The sequence below is a fragment of the Phacochoerus africanus genome, chromosome 12 (genome assembly GCF_016906955.1).
Source record: "Phacochoerus africanus isolate WHEZ1 chromosome 12, ROS_Pafr_v1, whole genome shotgun sequence".
NCBI lineage: Eukaryota > Metazoa > Chordata > Mammalia > Artiodactyla > Suidae > Phacochoerus > Phacochoerus africanus.
In genome coordinates, this window is record NC_062555.1 from 62,524,475 (window position 1) to 62,546,573 (window position 22,099).

At 42.0% G+C, this 22,099-nt stretch overlaps 1 protein-coding gene across 22 annotated transcripts in view; it reads right to left on the minus strand.

The window, feature by feature from the left end:
• The window catches only part of PARD3 (par-3 family cell polarity regulator), a 629,826-nt gene that overhangs the window by 261,189 nt on the left and 346,538 nt on the right, over nt 1-22,099 (minus strand). For 21 of the 22 annotated variants that reach the window (XM_047755497.1, XM_047755482.1, XM_047755486.1 and 18 more), the window contains 4 exons: nt 21,876-21,967; nt 19,589-19,672; nt 5,491-5,616; nt 3,808-4,193 (listed from right to left, as the gene is read on the minus strand). In XM_047755497.1, coding sequence (XP_047611453.1) covers nt 3,808-4,193; nt 5,491-5,616; nt 19,589-19,672; nt 21,876-21,967 — 688 coding nt within the window. The remainder of the gene's footprint in view (nt 1-3,807; nt 4,194-5,490; nt 5,617-19,588; nt 19,673-21,875; nt 21,968-22,099) is intronic. The other variant, XM_047755490.1, reaches the window with a different exon arrangement.

The following is a 22,099-nucleotide window of genomic DNA, read 5'->3' on the forward strand; positions in this document are numbered from 1 at the left end:
GCCTGAGGAATGTTTCTAAACTGGCCTAAATCTTTGCTTATGAAAATAATTTCTCTATGCCAAAAAAAAAAAAAAACCCATCTGTTAAAACCCATAGTACCTCAAATATCTAATATTATTGTGCAATAACGGTATCCAGATTAAAGGGTGGGAGGTGGAGAAAAGGAAGAGAACAAGTCCAGGACGGTGGAAAGAAACAGTGAAAAAAATTTTTTTTCTAGATACAGATAACAGAACCTCCCCAAACTGTAATTACTCACAACGATTTCCTGACAGGATGAACCATACTATCTTTGCCTAGTTCTCTTATAATTCACCTAAACTTACCATGCGTACTTCTTAAAAAACAAAAACAAACCAAAAAAAAAAAGCAAATTACTCATCTCCGATCATGGCTACCCGGTCTGAGGATCACCATCTTATGTTTAAAGTTACTGAAATCAGTGTGACATTTATCCATCACTGTGCTCGTGGGTATAATTTCAATTCCAGGCTCTTTGGCAGCTCTCTCGACAGACACTCGTATGAGCTCAACAGTGAACAGGGGTTGTTATGTCACTGTAACCAACATCCAATGAGCCAGAATGAACCAAGGAAAAAATGCGCAGATAATGACACATTTCTAATGAACCGCAGATTTTCTGTAACACTTGTAATGACGATGGATTTCGAAAGTTATTTTTTAAGATATTAGGTTCCATTCCAGTTCAAATGACATGAGGACAAATACTGGTTCAATATAGGAGGAATAAAGAGATACATAAAGGTGAAAAATCTACACGAGAATTCATTCATGTGATGTGCCACTCAGTAAAAAACCATAAGCAAGTGTATGAATCTGTAGGTAAACAAACATGGGCAAGTAAATATGAATAAAAATGTGGGTTAAAGAAGAAACAAAGCAGAAATGAAGCAAACACAATCAATTATACTTACAACAAAACCTACAGTAAATCTTCTCAAATTCAAACAAAACATTCATTTACTCCAGGTCTGAAATGACTTTAATGTGCCTGAGCTGTTAATTTCTTAAGTCTTCTGTGAAGACTTGAATGGCATACTGTCTATATGAAATTTTCCTAATTATTCTGCTGGGACGTTTCCATATGTCTCTGTGCTTTCATGAAACTCTAATGACTTGCAATAACATTTATTAAGGAAGAATTCTAAATTGTTCTCCTTTTGCAATACTAATTTCTATGAAGTACAAAGGCTGATTGTTATATGAACCTCAATATTATTAAAACATTGGCAATAACCCCTAAATCTGTAAGCTAAAAGTTCAGACAATGACCTTTCAAAGAAAGATAAATAGATATCAATTTTCATTTAGCAAAGCCAACAAAACATTTTGCACTGACTGAAATAGATCACTGACCTTCTCCTGTGACTTTATTAAAAAGCTAATTTCTACAAAAGAGCGGGGTATTTGAGAATGCCAGAATGACAATAAATATTAAGAAATCATAATTATGGAAGCAAGTACATCGGGGCTATTCTATTTTGACATGTCATGTGACATAGAGCCAAAATTATGCCAAAGAATCATTTTAACAAAGGCTCCTCTTCTGAGCCCCTAGCATGGATCTCAGTTTATGAAGAGCTTCTGTCACTCAGATTGTGTCAGTTCAAAGTGAATTTAAAGTTTAATATTGACAAATCCTACCTTTTTGATGTACTTCATTAAAACCATTAAATGCAGCAATACTCATTGCTGAAATTATTATCTTTTAACTACAATGAAAGGCTCTTCAATGTCCTACAATGATGACTATTAAAACAACTCTATCTAGTATTAATCAAAGATAATGAGCATTCTTCCTCATTCTTATTTAGAGTAGAACAGAATTTATTTTTATAGAACATATTTATAAGTTCTGGCAGGATGCACAGGCAGTTTCTGCCTTTTGACATACATTCTCACAGTTAATCAACTAAAATCAAGCTGGATCTGTGAGGTTCCATATAATCGAGACTCCTCAAGGTCAGAAATATTTAAAAGAAACCATTGTTTCTATTTTTATGTTGGCTGCAGGTATTCTCTCTAAATTAACTTCTATAAAATGCCATCCTATATTCTGAAATGCTATTAAAATGAAACTATTAATTTCTGTATTCACAAGAGTGATTCTTTTAATGGCAAAGAGAATTTCACTGCATATTAAAAGTTTATATTGTATCACAAGGTGCTAACATAATAATTATGTGGAAAACTGTAAATAAATAATGAACATGCCTGTCTCAAGAGTAAAAGGCAGAGATATTTATGAACGAATATCTTTATGACAATGGAAAATGGTCTACCTTTGTCAAGAGAGTCCAAGCAGAATTATATTTTTCATACTCTGTGTTTCTCATTTGCTTTTGCTTAAAAACTAGGTACCGGAGTTCCCATTGAGGCTCAGCCATAACAAATCCGACTAGTGTCCACGAGGACACGGGATCCATCCCTGCCTCGCTCAGTGGGTCAAGGATCCCACGTTGCTGTGGCTGTGGTGTAGGCGGGCAGCACAGCTCGGATTGGACCCCTAGCCTAGGAACCTACCTATGCTGTGGGTGCGGCCCTAAAAAGACCAAATAAATAAATAAATATAAAAATAAATAAAAATTAAAAATTTGAAAAAAAAAACTAGGTCCTGTCACTTGAGTGGGGGGAAAAAGGCAGAGAGAGAATCTGCTCTTCCCGTACTTAGGCATTAATGGAGCTAAAAGGAGTTCAGGCTAATATGACTCTGTACCTACAAGTGGTTCAGAAGTGGAGGGAGGCCGTCAGTTCCTCATCACGTCAACCAGGGATGTGGAGCTGAAGAAGCCAGGAACCAGAAAGAAGGACTCAGCGGTTCACAAAGTTCAAGGAGGGAGTGTGATTTAGAAAGGGAATGGGAGTCTCAGCGTTTCCAGTGCTGTGAACCGTCCCCCAAATCGAAACGTCAGGGGGCGGAAAGCGTCCCAGACGCACCTGCGACCAATGGCCACGTGACCTGAGGAAGCTCCCGCTCCTCCTGGGTCCCTTTCCACTCACTGCAGGACTCGGTTGAGCTCGTAAAAGAAATCATCTTTATAATGACACCCTTTTGAAAGACGTGACTTAAACACATATAAAAACGCTCAGCGAAAGTGGAGGTTTGACGCCTGGCGGGGCAGGGGCTGCAAAGCAGGACGTCAAGGCAGGCAGCCGGCTCTGAGCCTGGGGCGGGGGCAGCCGGCGCGCAAACGCGGGCCTCCTGTTCACCAGGATCCGCAGACACACAACACACGGATGTAACAGAGGAGGAGCAAGACCCATTCCAACTCCCCTGGCATCGCCGGAGAGGGAAGTGGTGCCAGATTCTGGCAGAACAGGAGACAGGCCAGTGGCCTGGTTTCTCAGCATTTTGCCGTGAACCACCAGGGGCTTCAAAGGAATCGACCCCTTCCTCGGAAGGGACGGGGTTGCCACGGAGGGCCCCTAAAGTCCATCTCTGAGGACATCAACGGGGCGGCGCGCCCAAAAGCCCCACTATTGCTTTGGGCTTGATGGGAACATCCCGGAGCCAGGTTCCTGCGTCATCAACGGTGTTACTGCAGTGGGAACGGCCCCCCTTTTCACAGAAGCATGAGGTGTAAAGCCTCACCCTCTGAGCGTCTACATGCTCATATTTATTCAGCAACACGAGTCAGAAAAGCATAAAAAAATACAACTTTAAGTACTTTCTTAAAACGGTGGGTCACAGGATCATGAGAAAAGCCTCGGGGTGCTTTGGGAGGCTGGTGGGCTGGATTTCTGAAATAAACCCCGCGCAACAAGAGGAAGAAGACGGGCCGTACCTTTCCTGAGCTGGATGTCCAGCTTCTTGCCTACTTTTTTGGTGCTGTACCCACTGCTTAGGTTGCTACTGAACACATTCTGGGCGGCTGGGGCCGGAGCCGCGGGCGGCTTTCCGGAGGGCTGCGTGCCCTGAGGTAGGAGTCGGGGGAGGGGGTCCGTGTGCTCTGGCGGGGGGTTCGGCCTGGGCGCCCGGGGCAGAGTCTGAAGGCCCGCGCTGTTCACACTCCTGGGGTCCCCGTACTGGCTGTCGGGGCTGAAGCGGCTCGAATAGTAATTGTTCCTCTCGCTCTGGGAGAGTTGTTCGTACTGCTCTTTATTTGCGGCGGGAACCACATGGAACCAAATGATAGATGTACGCATGGCTTGGCGAAACATATGTTGTGCTCTGGGTTTGAGAAAGAAAGGAAGGTTAGCAAATTAAGACTGGCAGCCCCGAAGATATTATGAGCTTAATTAAGTATACTAATTAAGCAACAAGGACTGACAGCCTTTGTGGAAACTGAAAACCAAATTCCAGTAACCCATTTATCAATCAAGTTTGCAAGCTCTGAGAGCAGCAGGGCTGTTTCTCCAAATATAAATTTCTCAGTCTCTAAATAAAAATGACAAAATGATCTACAACTACCGATGAAATGCTGGGCCCTCAACTGAAAAATCACTCAATCGTACTGTAGTTTTAAGCACACGAGGTGGTTGTTATTTCGATATTAATAGAAATTAAATATACCCCTCTTCCTACAACGTTATCCAATACGACTTTTAAAAATCATAAAATATTTCCTTACGAGGGGACCAATCGAGTTTTTAAAAAAATATATTTAGAAATATCCTTAGAAAACCACAGAAAGTGCCTATCTGCTGTGTATGGGAAAATGCATCCAATTCTATGCTTGCAAAAATCTCAAGGAGACCAGTGCGGCCTCAGTGACTCGAAATGTCAAGAGCCGTTGGTCCCAGTGCTGCTAATTCACGACCCCCCTAGGATATGCTGTTCCATTGGTCCCAGTGCTGCTAATTCATGACCCCCCTAGGATATGCTGTTCCATCTCATCTGGATCCACCATCAGGTCTTTACTTTTTTTTTTTTTGCTTTTTTGAGCTGAGAAAAATGAAACCCCCGATTTTTTTTCCAATAGTTTTAATTTTTTTCATTATACTTGGTTTACATCATCGGGTCTTAAACACCTTCTGATTTCTGCTCAGGTTTGCCTGGTTTTATAGGAACTGGACAATTTTTCTCTTTAATTGAGTAAGAGCCTGAATCTGGAAGAAAAAAAATTTGAGTGGACACTGAGGTTCCAAGGAGTTTCGCCTGCCTATGTGTCTTGAGAGTTGTCATGGGGAAACACAAAGCTGGGAATGTGAGTTAAAGATACAATAAAAACGAGCTCCCGGTGCATTTTTCAAAAGGGGAGAGGGGGCCCAATTGTAAAGCCTAAATTGGGCCCATAATATTTTAAGAAGTGCTACATCCATCAGAGGGCATTTGGAAAGCTAATCTAATGAGAGTAATTACCTGGAGTTTGATTAAATTTTTAAAAGCTAGATAATGGCAGCAAATACTCCTCTCCAGCGTGAAGGCAGAGACGGCAGACACGTGGTCCGAGGCACGCCCCTCGCCCACTCTCTGCCACGCCTGACGCAGGAAGGAGCAGCAGCGCAGGCCGCCCGCACACACTTACTGTTCAAATCTTCTATTTCGAAGGTCGCCATCATTAATCCTGACAATGCAATCATTCTCATGAAAAAGGTTTTCTTGCTCAGCTTTACCACCTTTCTCCAATCGTTTTACTAATAACCCCAGGGTTCTGGAACATTAAGAATGCAAATCATTACACATGTCATATTTCCACCGTGCACCATGGCCTATTGCTTTAGTGCTGGTATTATATTTACAAAGACTGCCTGATAAAGGGGTGCATTAAATCGCTATTCAGACATTTGAAAATAACACCAACACACACACAAAAATCACAACAGTGTAAATGGTCTGTAGAAATGGATCCTTTCAATAAATGTGAGCCACCGTTTCTGGCTTGTCAGGTGCTATACTTCTGAAATAAACCGAATCCTTCTCTCCAGGCTTCAAAATGCTCCAAGCAGAGCTGCCCTGATGGCTCAGGGGCTATGGCCACGTGCAGGATGGGTGAGCATGGGGTTGTGAGGGGCTCTAGTAAGTTTCTGTGTTAAGCCAGCTGGGACCCTGCTGATGGCAACCCCATCTTTCCATGGAAGGAAAGGTAAGGAGAGGCTAACCAAGACGTGTTGTCCACTTGAGACGAAAAATTGGAAAGATTTCAAAAACAGAAGTATTTCGAAGTTCTCGCTATGGCTCAGTGATAAAGATCCATAAGAAGGTGGGTTTGATCCCTGGCCTCGCTGAGTGGGTTAACGATCTAGTGTTGCCATGAGTTGTGGTGTAGGTTGCAGATGAGGCTTGGATCCTGCGCTCCTGTGGCTGTGGTGTAGGCCAGCAGGTGCAGCTCTGATCTGACCCCTAGCCTGGCAACATCCATATGCCACAGGTGCGGTCCTAAAAGAAAAAAAAAAAAAGAAAGAAAGAAAGAAAGAAAGAAAGAAAGAAAGAAAGAAAGAAAAGAAAGAAAAGAAAGAAAGAAAGAAAGAAAGAAAGAAAAGAAAGAAAAGAAAGAAAGAAAGAAAGAAAGAAAGAAAGAAAGAAAGAAAAGAAAGAAAAGAAAGAAAGAAAGAAAGAAAGAAAGAAAGAAAGAAAGAAAGAAAGAAAGAAAGAAAGAAAGAAAGAAAGAAAAGAAAGAAAGAAAGAAGAAAGAAAGAAAGAAAGAAAGAAAGAGAAAGAAGAAAGGTTTCCATTCTTGGCATTGAATTTGATAGTGCCTCATATTCTGAATTTCAAAACTTGGTAGGTCTCCCAGAAGTGAGTAATTGGTTGCCCTTATTCGCATCTGAAGAAAAAGGAAAGACAGGGCTAAGTTCCACCACTGCCAGTCACCATCCAGCCCTGCCCCGTGTTCCCAAACCTCGGGCTGAAAGAAAAGCTTGAATGAACTTTTAGAGACCGAGCTGGAAGGAGAAAAGCAAACATGAAATATACTCAGTCTAGAGCACTAATTCCTTGACCTCTACATCCCCCGGGGCAAAGAGCAAACACTGTACATGTCACAGCTTTGTAAGAACTAGGAATCTTCACCTCCTTCTCCTTCTGATGCTCTGATGCGCTTGACAGTGAGTATATCTTCTGAGTCGGAACCATGTTAAAATGTTTAGGAACTTATTTTTGGCTTGCCCAAAGCTTGCATTTTCTCTCATAATTCTAACTATTTAGAGACAAAAAATGCCCATACAGATACTGCCATCTCAAATCCTGCATAAATTGCAGTTGAAGACACCAGGATTTCCAGTCGCCTATCTGTATTAGCCAATGGAATACAATGCATGGTAGCTGCATGTACTTTCCAGTTGAAAGATACCCCAGTGGATGGCTTCCTTCCTCTTTTGAACCTGTTCGGTACCTGTGGTTATTCGTCTCGCTGCTGCCCTGTCTCTAGGACTTAGAGGCACCCCTTCTCTCTGCTCCTGCACGGTGAGCTCCTGGAGGAGGCAGAAGATAGACAGCAGCAGCACAGCTCAAGTTCTCAGAGTCAGCAGGTCGTGACAAACGACAGCTGAACGAATAGGTGACTGAGCTGAGCTGAGACAAACAGGTCTCCTATTTCTAAGAAGTTTTTTTTTGCCAAATACAACAAGGGAAATAAAATTTAGACTCAGATCCTTTTTTATACATAATAGTTTCACTTATTCCAGATACAGGACTGAACTGAAACGAACTGAAATGAAGCAGCAAAGGTCCTTTTTTCGTTTGTTTGCTCTTTCTTTTGCAGTTTCACCTTTGTGTGTGTGTGTGTGTGTGTGTGACTATTTACTGAGTCACTGTTTAACTTCATTCTACTTTTTATTATTAAGTGTGGCAAAGAGGCATTGTGTTTACTAGGGTCAAGTATACCTACTTGCAAGAATAAGAGGAGATGGCATTTAAATTGCCTTTTGTCATGTTACTAAATTAGCACCTACTATGTAAGAATCTAAGTGATTGATGAGAAAAATATGACAGTTGTTTTTAGTAACTTGCTGTCATATACTGGAACTAGATAAATATGAAAATGCTCTCAGCACAAAGGTAAGATAAAGGACACTGACAAAGCTGCATGAGAAACTTCACTGTCTGAGTCCTTATTCTGCAGGATCCAATTCCCTAATGCACCACACCAATAATTGTCAAGCCCACAATCTACCTCCCTAAGCTTCCCTACTGTTTGTTTCTATGTTTTATCAAAAGCATCAAATCATTACACTCTACCTATGGCTCTATTCAATGGGAAAAATAGAGAAGTCAAATTAAATTACAGTTACTAGTAATTGTGGAACTAGGAGAAGACACTGAGCCACGTCCCCATCCATGCAACCACGTGAGTCAACAGCTGAAGGACAAGATGACTCGGCCACCCACTGGCAGTCCTCACGGAGCCGTAACGTGGAGCCACACTTGTTGCCAAAAGCTGCCTCTGCAGATCAACAGTGCATCTTTAAAGTTCACGTGTTCAGTCCCTGAGTAAAAATGTGCCCTAGCAAGAGTCACTCCCGTTAATTCGTTTTTATTCTGTGAGATCATGAGCAATTTCTCAGTGTGGTTACCATATTTCTGTGATCGAAAGTGATGAATAATGATTATGGTTTTATATATTCTGAAATGTTTTGAGTATTCTAAAATAGCCCACAAATAGTTTTAGAGAAATACATACAGAGATGATCTTTAATGGAAATTACTTAGCAGGTAACTGGTATCAAATTTGTTCAAATTTGTAAATATATCTCCAATAGATCCTCTCAGTATTCATGAGAGTTCAAATGATGTAACTTGGAAATCTGTCATTTAATTCTACAAGTGATATTAATATTTTCAGCTGAATAGGTCTATGGATTTCTATCGATCTAAACAATCATTTTTCTTTTTCTTTTTACAGCCACACTTACAGCATATGAAGTTCCCAGGCGAGGGTTGAACTGGAGCCCAGCTGCTGGCCTATCCCACAGCCAAAGCAATGTAGGAGCCCAGCCGCATTTGTGACCTATGCTGCAGCTTTAGGCAACGCTGGATCCTTAACCCACTGAGCGAGGCCAGGGATCGAATCCACATCCTCATGGATACTAGTCAGGTTCTTAACCCACTGAGCCACAACGCGAACTCCAATAATTATTTTTCTTTTCTTAAATCTACTTTTAAACTCCCCACCCCATCCCAGGAATCATTCTAGAATAATAATCCCAAGAAAAAAAGGCAAGACATGCTTCACTTATTAGTGAATAAATATGCTATCTTTCTAAACAAGCCCTCATTATATCTATGGCCAAATGCATGAGTAATTCTAACATATGGTAAAAATGTTAAAAATCGTGAATAAATACACTATCATATTTACATGAAATATCGAAGTTTATTAAATGAGGTTTTAGAATCCAGCACTGTTAAAGTCATCACAAAAATCTCAGAATCGGAGTTCCCGTCGTGGCGCAATGGTTAACGAATCCGACTAGGAACCATGAGGTTGCGGGTTCGGTCCCTGCCCTTGCTCAGTGGGTTAATGATCCGGCGTTGCCATGAGCTGTGGTGTAGGTCGCAGACGTGGCTTGGATCCCGTGTTGCTGTGGCTCTGGCGTAGGCCAGTGGCTACAGCTCCGATTCGACCCCTAGCCTGGGAACCTCCATATGCTGTGGGAGCGGCTCAAGAAAAGGCAAAAAGACCAAAAAAAAAAAAAAAACCAAAAAACAAAAAACAAAAACCCAAACTCAGAATCTCTTTTCTCAGCACTAGAGACTAGAGAACTGATGGGGGAGGGGAGGGAGCCACGGAGGAGCAGAAAGGGAGGAATTTCACCCTGAGTGACATAGCAAGTGATCAGGGAATCAACGGAACAGACTGAATTAAGGAGAAGTTAGCAGCCTGCTGATTTCTAAGTACTTGACCACACTATTAGAATCATTCTCTCAAAAAGAATGGATTAATTTAAAAGGAAAGTGGTACAATCTGCAAAATTATCTCATTTGCTTCACTAGGTGAAAATGATTGCAATAGGAATGGGAATGAACTATTCAAAAAAAAAAAAAAAAAAACCTTCCCAGGAAAATTGAACTGATAACATAACGGCTAGACCGAGAAGGAAAAGTGCCCTCTGAAGGGAAATCAGCACGAATTAATAACACTTTCACCCTCCTGCAAAATGTGTGTGTGCAAAGCAGACACATCTCCACAGCCCCCTCGTCCCGGGGCAAGGCAGCTCAGACGATCAGAAACAAGCTGTAGGTATCTATTCTGCAAATGCAACCAGCAACTAGAATTCATTCTAAGGTAAACGAATTGAGCACCCAGGGTGTGGTGGTTCCTGTAACACGCTTGTTAGAGAAAATGATGGAAGGGTGTGAAGCCCAGAGCACTTGGGATGTCACTGGGCTGGAGGAGAGAATGGTTTTTCTTCTTGGTGGCAGGTACCAGTACTCCTGACTAGGGGCAACCACTTTCCATCGGAAGAAGAAACCGCTTTGCGAACAGAAGAGGGAGCAGGAGAAGAGAAGCAGGGCAAGTGCTGCTGGGAGGACCAGTCCAGGGGCAGAAGCGCAGGCTGGCCTTGCCAGAGGGCACCGGAGGAAGCCAGGGGGAGGGGGGCACCCTCAGCGCGGCAGGGAGGGCAGATCTATGAAGACAGGGCTGCAGGCACAGGGGGGCGGGGAACAGCACCTCTGCACCCCAGGCATGAATCTCACGTAAACCCCTCCAGGGCACAGATGCCTTCTGAGCAAGTGGATTCCTTTCTTCTGTTACAGCTGAAACAGCCCCAGATCAACACCTCTTCCCTGTTCCCTCTACCGTTTCCAAAATTTAGGGGGGAGAAAATACAGTGTTCACTACAAAACTCACTTCGGAATAATTTTCCTGAAATAATACGTACAAATTTCCTTTAAATCTTTCATCATGGCTTTTGTGCTTTTTTCTTTCTACCTGCGGCATATGGAAGTTTCCAGGCTAGGGGTGGAATAGGAGCTGCAGCTGAGGCCTTCGCCACAGCCACATCAATACCAAGTCCGAGCCACATCTGGGACCTACACCGCCCCTTGAGGCAATGCTGGATCCTTACTCACTCACTGAGGCCGGGGATAGAACCCACATTCTCATGGATACTATGTTGGCTATTAACCTGCTAACCTGCTGAGCCAGAACAGGAACTCCTCGTCATGGCTTTTGAACAATGATTCTTACCCCCCAAAAAAGGGCAAGGAAGAAGAACAGAGCCCCAGAAAGCAAGCCATTGAAAGGCTTCATCTTTGTACATGATTCTGGATGCATAATTAGAAATTTAACTGCTTAGATTATATTAAGGATTGCACCACTACATTTTTACAAGGTTCATTAGCCTAATTATACACTTAATTAAAACAAACGCAGTCACACATGTTAACATTTTCAATTCTAAGTATAAATTACAACCAATGATAAAACTGGAAATAAGTAACAAATGTTTTATTGACATCTAAATTGGCTGAGCAAGTCTGAGTTTTGCTTGGATAATGTAAACTCCCACAACTGCCACCCAGCTGTATGGAAATGATCATAATTCATCTTAATAAAAGCTGACACAGTATAAACACCACAACTGCAGCGAAGGCAGAGCAGGCAGGAGCAGAATGGGCTCCCATCAGCAAGACCCTCTCACCTCACTGAGTCCTGGACAGGGGGCTGGTGGTCACTGACATTCAATTCCTCAGAACCACAACCAGAATCCCAAGTTAATCCTAGTTCTTTTTCATCTTTCAGTCAATGAGATAAAGTAGACCCAAAGATGGTAAAATGAAAGTAGAGAAGTCCTTTAGACTCGAGCAGAAATGGCCAGCCTCACCCTACTACCTTTAAAGAAGCAAGAGTTACCTAGATGTAAAGTACCACTTTCTCGCTAAAACAAATGCATGTACTATGGCCCTTTATTAAAACAAGTCCGCAGCTGAAAATGCACAACTGAAAGCTTCAAGTTAAAAAGGTGGGTTTTGGGGGGAAATTAAGTAAAATCAAGTACTCAAAGTTCAAGGGCATATTTATTCTTTTTTTTTGTCTTTTTTTTTGTCTTTTTGCTATTTCTTGGGCCGCTCCTGCGGCATATGGAGGTTCCCAGGCTAGGGGTCGAATCGGAGCTGCAGCCACTGGCCTACGCCAGAGCCACAGCAATGCTGGATCCGAGCTGCGTCTGCAACCTACAACACAGTTCACGGCAACGCCGGATCGTTAACCTACTGAGCAAGGGCAGGGACCGAACCCGCAACCTCATGGTTCCTAGTCGGATTCGTTAACCACTGCGCCACCACAGGAACTCCGATTCTTTTAAAAGCGAAGAGTCACCTTTGAAACTCTACAGTGAATGGACATATGCCTGCCTCAAATAAAGCTCTTCTCAACACCTGAGGTGTTGCCCTGACATTCAAAGTGGCTATAATTCTTCATTAACAAATGCACCCAACTAACGGTGGACTGGGATTCTCAAACTGATAAGAGCAGACTCCCTTCTCACATTCATGGTAGAAGGATCATTTTCCTCGACTAGCCAGCACTTGCCTAGACAACAAGAACACCAACCAGGTGGAGGAAATTTTTTTTCTCTCTTTACGGCCGCACCTGCAGCCTATGGAAGTTCCTGGGCTGGGGGTGGAATTGGAGCTGCAGCTGAGGCCACAGCCACAGCCACAGCCATGCCAGATCTGACTGCATCTGCGGCCTATGCTGCAGCTTGCAGCAACACCAGATCTTTAACTCACTGATCGAGGCCAGGAATCAAACCCACATCCTCTCGGACACTATGTCGGGTTCTTAACCCGCTGAGCCACACCAGGAACTCCTGGAGGGAATGTTAAAGGCATATCCCAGAAAGATAAGTGGAAAATGAAATATCATTTTTACTAACCACTACTGCCAAGTAGGACACTAACCGTATTTTATGTGTATTTTCTTATTTTAACCAAAAAAGTGAGAAGCATGTCCCAGCCCTCAGAGGTGAAGGCTGAGGCCAACCTGCCCAAGCCAGACTTACCAAAAAGTAAGAGCCAGCTTCTGTCCCAGGCACCTCCGGCCCCTAAACCTGGACTATTCCTAACGACCCCTCTATCAATAACACAAATAAGACTTAGCATGGGTCAAAGTCGTCACTGACCGCCTGAGAGAGGAAAGACAGCACTGCTAACCGGAAATTCTGGGAAGAAGATGAACTTTTTGTTTGCGATGCGTTCTGGAGCAAAAGGTAATAAAATACAGGTTAGATGAGCTAAGAGTTATAACTAACACCATTTATAACCCATGTCAATGTGAGGCAGAGGAGCCAAGTTCCCAGATTTTCACTGGATGTTTAAGTAGATGAGAATGGTTTTCCTTAAGACTTTTGAAAGATGTTTGCTAGATATTCTTGTATACAGAAGAGTTAAAACTTTATAAAGACTTTAGTTTTTATTTGAACAGGAAATTATTCAATATGTGCATCTACAACACAGAAAACCAACACTTATCTTTTCATGCATCTGATCACAGGAATACTTATTTTCCAAAAGGGTCACTTTTTCAACTCAAAAACCTAAACATTAAAAATATTCTCTTAGATATGTGATTTTTTTTTTTCAGCGTAGGTGGTAGGAAATATGGACTGTAACATAAGTAGGAAAATAACTCCTGGAAAACAGTCATGAAAAGAAACTTGAATATAGCAATTGAAAAAGTCTGGTATTGGCAGAGGTTGCGATCCTTCCCCTGACATTTTATCCAATAGAAGTTTAAATGGTTGAAAAAAAATCATTTTGGATAAAAATCAAAACTAATCAGACAAATCCAATGATGGTACTTCTGTAAAAATAAAGTTGAGAAGCAATTAATAAGTAAGGCATTTGCTAGCATGAGCCAGCAGCAAAAAAGAAATAAAAAAAAAAATGTGAGCCACAAAGATGCATACACACACCCTCCTTACCAAGGGCTTGTTCCTAATTAAAGATTTCAGATTTTTCCTCACATGTCCTGACTGACCCTCAGGATATTAGGAAGAAGAGTTCTGTAAGTGCCTCTTTCTAAGTGGAGGATATTTTTTTAGCAGTTGATTTTTTTCTCTTTCCCTTCCTCCTGGGAATCTGGGAGAATCAATGGTGTGTGTTGTTGGGAAATATTAAATAGTTAGTAATAAAGAGGCTTTCTTATCAATCGGTAAGTAGAAATGAAGTTTTGGACTCTTGACTCCGAAACAGCAGGAATAGGAAACAGAGCAGAAGGAATGTTAGATATGAAAACGAAGAGAATGTAAACTCCCTGACAGCAGGCATCTTCATTTGTTTGGTTTTCTACGGCAGGGCTGGCAGATTACGATCAGTGAGCCAAATTCAACTGGCCACCTGTTTCTGCCAATGAAGCTTCTGTGGAGCACGGCCACGCTCCCTTGAGTTCTATATTGTCAATGGCTGCTCTCATGCTACAGAGATAGAATTGAACACTTGGAATAGAAACTCAGTGGCCCACGGTGCTCAAAATATTCTCTGACCCTTGAAAGAGAGCTTGCCTTGAACCAGGAATGGTGCCTAGGAGATACTCGATCTTTAAAAAACAACACCACCACTCGCTTAATAAAACAAACACAAACATACAATGACTATTTGCATAAGAAAAAAGTACAGTGACAGAAAAGCCCAAGGGTCTCGGGACTCAGGATAAAGAAGAATGTGTTTAAGTGGGAAACCCCATTCCACAAAAGACATCGGGAAGCTGGCTGCAATTTGTCAAGAATAATATGCTTCAGCCATATATGTCTTCACAGGAGAAAAGCTTAAGAAATCCACTATAAGTTAGGCTCTGGAGTCCACATAGAAGGATAATAGCTATTTAAAAATAAACCACATTATTGTACATGGAATGGACTGTCAATGTGGACCTGCTGTAGAGCACAAGGAACTCTACCCAATATTCTATAATAACCTATATGGGAAAGGAACCTGAAGAAAAAAAAAAGAAAAAACGGACATGTGTATATGTATAACCTGAATTATTTGTTGTACAGCAGAAATGATCAAATGCTGTACATCAACTATAATTCAATAAAACCTAAAAAAAAGACACAGCAAAAAATTAAAATGGTATTTCTTGAAAACCTTCAACAATCTCTCTGTTATTTACTGAATGGGTCTCACTTGCCGTTCACATAAAACTTTCTAACCTACTCTCCCATGCCACCTTCCAGCACATTCTATTTCAAATCACGGACTCATTATTTCTCACACGTTTCTAGGGAGCATCCTCCTTTCATGCAGTCTCTTCCTGAAAGAATACCTTTCCAGAACATCACTGGCCTAGGTCCTATATTTTCCTTCCAAGATCACGTCCACAGCCGTACTTCCTCCAAAGCCCGATGGCACATGTGCACAGAGTTCTTTTGACACATGGTATGTGTTTTTTGCATACATATGTCTCAATTAGACCTTAAGTCTCTTAAAACTAAATACAAAATCTTTTCGTTTCATAAGCCCGGCCCCTATTTCAATTTATAATTTTATATCTTGCTTCCTAAATACTCAACTGTACATCATAATCATATTCCCATGTAACCAGAAAGCCTCAGCAAAACTCACTGACATCAGGCCAGGACACGTCCTTATTGTTCTTTGTTGTTGTCATTTTGTTTTGTTTTTCCTTTTTCTTTTTAGGGCCAAACCTGTGGCATTTGCAATTTCCCAGGCTAGGGGTTGAATCAGAGCTGCTGCTTCCAGTACACCACCGCCTCAGCAACACCGGATCCAAGCTGCATCTGCAACCTATGCCACACCTTATGGCAATGCAGGATCCTTAACCCACTGAGCGAGGCCAGGGATTGAACCCACATCCTCATGGACACTATATCAGGTTCTTAACCAGCTGAGCCACAACGGGAACACCCCTTATTGTTTTATTTCTAATGTAGCAATGCAGAGCTAACAGGGAGAGTCAACGTAAGCTAGACTGAGCAATACCCACGTGCTATGTTCTAGAAATATAAAAATATATGAAATGAAATGGGGTTTTTCTGCCAAAGGAAATGACAATTACTTGGCATAGCCTTCCTGAAAATAGTAGCACTTGTGATTTAAATAAGGAGGTTATGTTTGACATTTAAATCGGGAGGAAATGAAATTATACATGTGAAGTGAAAATTGATTTCAAGGTAATAAAACTGTGAATAGAGAGTTCTGGATGGGGATAGGTTAACTTCCTTTCTGAATAAAATACCAGAAGATGACTAGAGAGAAACAGCATCCAGGGGCGACAGCACGGTCATTCCCCCGCATCTTCCCTCTTCCCGTATCCACAGGGCAGTGGCCGGAGGAAGGGCTGCCACAAGCCAATTGTCAGGAATGGCCCCAATCAGGGAAGGACATTCAACCGCCTCTAGAAAGTGGCTTCTTTAAGTTGGCCCAGCAGCATCTGTATTCCAAACACTTTGTTAATCCTCAGGCCATAATAATACCTCGTACTTACGTGGCTTTAAACGTCTAAGACTGACTTCAGGTTTTCCCTACTGTCCTGAATCGTGTCTAACAGCTGAGGTGTTCTGCACAGAGTTTCTTCCCTTGACAATGTATACGTCCCATTCTGCATTGTTCCTGAAGACGCTTTGGCTTTGAAATTGAAATCAGAAAGCAGTACTGACATGTACGTGTCACTTTTATAAAAATAAGTATTCAGCCAGTGTTATTCAATTAGTTATATCGCCAAAACGGAGAGGGCCCGAGTATGATTGGAATCTTGCACAAAGAAAGTTATTCTTGGAAATTTCAACTTACATCCCATGAATATGTATTCTTGTATTCCCGCTAGATATACGTGTGATTTCCTCACCAGTTCCACTTAATTTCTTCCTTTCTGCTATACCACATCCCTTAATTTGCCCTTGCAGCTACCGTGGAGCTGACGTTGCCCCCTTTACAAGCTGTCATCACAATTAAAATCATCTTTCACAACAAGCCAGCTTCCGTTCCCTACTGCAGACAGCTTCTCCTCTATCAGCTCACAGAGCACCGATGATACAAGGCCATGGGCATTTATCACATGGCGTGGCTCCTGGCCTCTCGTTCCACCGTGCCTGCCAAGCCCTGGAGAGACACTATGTCCTGTTCCTCCTTGTCTCCTAGCACCTCACGTGGAACCGTCACACAGTACGTGCCAGGGCAGGTTTCTGACTGATTGAGAAGAAGGCACCTGTGAAGCACGTCTGAGAACGAGGAAGATGCGTGTCTCTGGCTCCTGATTCCTGGCCCCCACGATTCCAGAGCAGCCGGCTGCCTTTCTCTCCTCATCAGCCTCACTCTGAAGGCCGTGACCCTCAAGGCCATGAGGGATCTCGACGATGCGACACAGGGCTCGGGGAGGAAAAAAATGCTGTTCTGTTTCCCAGTGTGAAAATTGGCAGTGCCTAAAAAGGGTTTATAAAGAATCTCGTTTTCCTAGTCGCTTCGTCCCTTGTATAGGAAAGCCATACAGGACTGCCTTCATGAAGCGCCAAATCAACAGGGATTAAAAAATGACTCAGCTAAAAAAAAAAGCAAAAAAAAAAAAACCAAAAAACCGCTTCTGGTTCTGTAAAGGGATACGTGTCTTCTCAAAGGCGTGCTGTACATTGAAACAAAACACCATGGTAACCAGTTAACTGGTGGATTTCGTGAGACGCCTTCTACTGAATTAATCTGCAGTGGATTTATTTTTGTATCTTATTCTTTTTTGGCTTTCAGATTTTTATCTATTTTATCCTAATACCCTTTCACACGGAGGTAGGAAAGGTGTCATGAATGACAGATAATAACATGTTTGTGATAGAAGCACCGTTCAAAGCTGGTAGATGCACAGTTAAATCTCATTTGTGATGAGTTATATCCCACAAGCAGTTAAAGGCACATTCCTATTGGGAAGCTAGCATTCATGCATTTTAGCCTCTTATTTTTCTACTCATGACATAAATGGGAAAAAGAAAAGATTTAACTTCTGAGATCATTAAAAAATGTAGTTTTTAAAGAAGATAAAGGCAACAGCCATTCTGAAAACAACTAAGCTTATATAACTGAAAGCTCTTTCAAAAAATTTCAGTGCTTCTCCAGAGTTTTAAAAAATGAACAAAGGAAGGAAAAAAGTGAGCTCTATCATAACTCTGTGAATATAACCCTCTCCCCCAAATCAAGGTGAATTTCACACCCGGTTACATAACGCTAACATTCAAGCCTCCTACTCCAGCAGAGTTCTAGGTAAATCCAAGTTTTCAGCGTCCAGACTTTTCATGAGGTGTGGGTTTTACCAAAGAGATAAAATCTGGACTCAGTACTGTCAGGAACATACAACAGGAAGGCAGGGGCAACTGTTCAAATACTTTCACTTTAAAAATTAAATACATAATTTAATGACATGCCTGCAGCAGCTAACCCATCTCTCACAACATGCTAGATGCTTGTCATTCCACGGCAAGAGTTGAAACTATATTCTAAGTTCTCACTCACTGGCCTAAGGTGGCTTTCCATCGTTCCCCTTTCTTCTCCCAGTGTAAATGGTGTTAAAATACAAAATAAACAGATAAGATGCTAACAGTAAAAGAAAGAGGTTCAAACTGAGACGCCAGATAGTTCATAAATATGTTGCATCAGGTAATCACTAGATGGGTAGATAAGAGAGGATGGGATTAAGCTTCAAAGGCCAACGCCCCCCGCCCCCCACCCCCCAAGGAGGCAGCATTTCACTTGCGGATAATGGAGTCCATCAAACATTAGCTATAAAATCAATTCACAGTATTTGAATATACATACAAACAAACAATAATTCTTTCACAGAAAGAGAGCTGAAGGATAAAAGCAATTCATATAACATTTAACCTTTTTTTTTTTGTTTTTCTTGTTTTTTTTTTTTTTTTTTTTTTTAAGGGCTGCACCTGCAGCACCTGGAGGTTCCCAGCTTAGGGGTTGAATAGGAGCTGCAGCTGCCGGCCTACACCACAGCCACAGCCACTCGGGATCTGAGCAGTGTCTGAACCTACACCACAGCTCACGGCAACACCGGACCCTTAACCCATGAAGCAAGGCCAGGGATCGAACCCACATCCTTGTGGGTACTAGTCGGGTTTGTGACCCACTGAGCCACAACAGGAATTCCCACATTTGGCTTTTTTAAGGATATATATTCTCTGAAGACTTACTAAGAAATAACACAAAAATGTGCCATTTGGGGGTGCAGATTGACGAGAAGCAGCCACAAGCCACCAGGCAGGAAATCAATCTATAGCTTGTCTAACTTCTTAAATTTTCAAGCAAAATCACAAAAATCATATAAAATTAAGGAACTAAATAAACATAAAAACAAATTTCATAGGAGTCATTTTCTCCGTGATCCAGATAATGGTGACTGGATACACTTTTCCAGAAAATTCCTTTAAGTGCTCCCTACACTTTGCACGTTCAGCTGGAGTTCCTCAGTCTGCAGCGAGGACTGGGTACGCAGGGGTGTGACCAACACTAAATGTATGTCTTAGGAAAACGTAAACGCCCAGTTTCTTCATCAGCCTAAGTGCTTTTTCTGTGACTATGATGTGTGCGTGTGAATGAAGGCGCCTTTGCCCCCAAATGAAAATGCTTCCATTAAGCACGTGCTAAATCGACACCACGCCATAGCTGAGCACAAATGAAGATAAAACCCTCCACATTAGGATTCATTAAAAACCTGCAAGATACGTTACCTGCCGCCTCGAGCACTGAAAGGCACTACATGGATTCCCAGAGGCCCTCCATCGTTGGGGACTTGTACGAGCTTTACCATATCACTGTGAGACAATGATGAATGAGGAGCATGAACATGTAGGGTCACAAACCAAAATCGAAACCAAACCAAACACAAAGCCGCAAGGACACAGACGCACGACAAACAGCAACGGAGGACAAGACGGAAAGTCCCACCGGGCACACATACCCATTTACACACACAGTCTAGACTAGGAGCATGTGGCGATGAAGGCACATTGAATGCTACATACCTGCACGCTAGTCTGATGGCATGGGGGGGAGCAATCATCAGAAATAACGACATTAAAAACGACACCGAACCGTTTGGCTCCCGTGTAGTCCAAGTACACATTCAGTGGTCGACCCCTCTCGGTTGCCCCTGAAAATGTCCCATCCCAGTCTCTACTCAAGGACTATGCAGACTGACTGGGTAGAGATGGTTCAGCTGCCCAGCACTTCGTATCTCACACATCTTGGAGCCCTCCGAAAATCTAAGGAGGTCCAAGTCTTGGCCCTGGAAGTGGCGGGTCCGGAGGGATCCCACGGCGACGTGGAACCATGCGGAATGTCACCCTCCTGCCTGCAACAAGCTCGCTCATGTGCAGGCTACTCGACACCCATGGACAAGGGCTGAACTTGGAACGACTACCCTAAGGGAGTTTGTGAATGAACGCTCAAGTCATGAAGCTCTTTACATGAAGTAACGTGAGGTTACTCCTACGACACAGTCTACAGCACTTCAGTATTTCATAAAGAAGCCTGACTTTGATAACAACTGGTCTAATCTAGAGAACGTAGGTTTTCTAAACCATTTCACTGAGATGTCACTTTCTGCTTTATTTTTGCAATTAAAGGATAATTGATGTACAGTGTTGGGCCACAAATTTCACGTTCTTTATAGACATTTCTGTGTGTGTGAGTCCTGCACAGAAATCTAAGCAGCACTTATCCAACAGTCAATATTTGGAAATACTATTGCAAGTACTTATCTAGTTGAAGCAAGCTGGCCAACCATAAGTGACGACCCGTGGACTTGGCAAAGATCACGGTTCGGTTTTTATGCAATGGAAAGTGCCTCTGCTCCCGTTGTATTTCTTAAATAAAAACCTGAGGTTATCCTATATACTACAAGGGCCCTGGTTAAATAATACAAACACTAAAGAAAACTAAAGCTAGGACTAGCAAACAAATCAACACAAAATTGAAAATATGTATACAGAGGTCATCACGTACACCCTGATTTTAGGACAAAATTATAATTTTGTCATATAGCCAAAATAATTCCTAAAGTGAATACTTTTCAAATGGATATTTCATTTTTTTATATTTTCACAGAATTTCCTAAAAACCGTATTTTAGATACGGCTAATAACATTTGAACATCTGTTCAATGATTGGTTTGTTAACTAAGAATAGTAGAGTAACTCTAATACATTAAGCTCACATTCTTTCTAAAAAGAACTACAACAGGGCACCTATTTCTTAAATGTAAATACTTAAGAGAGTGCTGGTTGCTGGGTCTTCAAACATGATCTGCTTCAGGAGCCTGTTTAATAACCTCCCTGAGAAAATTCTTATAGCCCTTCCTTGGAAGACCAAGAAAAGACAGAACTAAGAATTTAATATTTAATTGAATTCCCTCCTGCTCTAAAGTAACTTAGAAGAAGTTCTAAGAACATCTTCTATTCACACATGCCATAATTTAAGGTAATTGCAGAGTTGTGATAATATAGGGAAATTTTTCTTTCACTTTTTACACTTAAATTATGTTCAAGGACCCTAACTTCCAATTTTTCATCAACTCTCTTGAGAGATTCTATTTCTTACCTGATCCAACTAGTTTTTCAAGTTTAGCAAGTTATGTCTACAATTTCTTTTTTAATTTCACAAAGTTGAAGAACACACACATGACCAAAATACTGATGTACAAAAGCAATCTGAAAACAGTTACAGTGCTGCGAACATGACACACACGTTCAATCAAATACTATTTTCTGTTATAACTTAATAGTATTTGCCAAGGCATGAAACTCAGAGCAGGTGTATGTGAATTTCCATGCGACAGTTCATACACTCCAGTATTAACTCAGTCGATGAAAGAGGCTCTTTGGAAAACGAAACAATGCAAGGCATGTTTTAACTAAGCACAAACATCCCGCATGCCATATGCTTTCGGAATACTAGCTGCTATCAGTGAAGCTGCATGGATATCACAAAGTCAGTTGAAACCATCAGTTAACTTACTCCAGAGAAAAGTTGGGTACGTTCTCCACACCAGTGTCAGCGTGTCCCACGGGTTCAACACGGCTGCTGTCTTCCTCCGTCCCATCCTCATCCTAGAGAGGGCACAGCACAAAGAGAAGGAGACTCTGAGTCAGGTCTATTTCTATAATGTGAAGGAGGAAGCTGGATAAAACTGGAGTCTAAGAGGGATGCTGAGCATCAGCGAGGTCTCTCCTCTAGCAAGG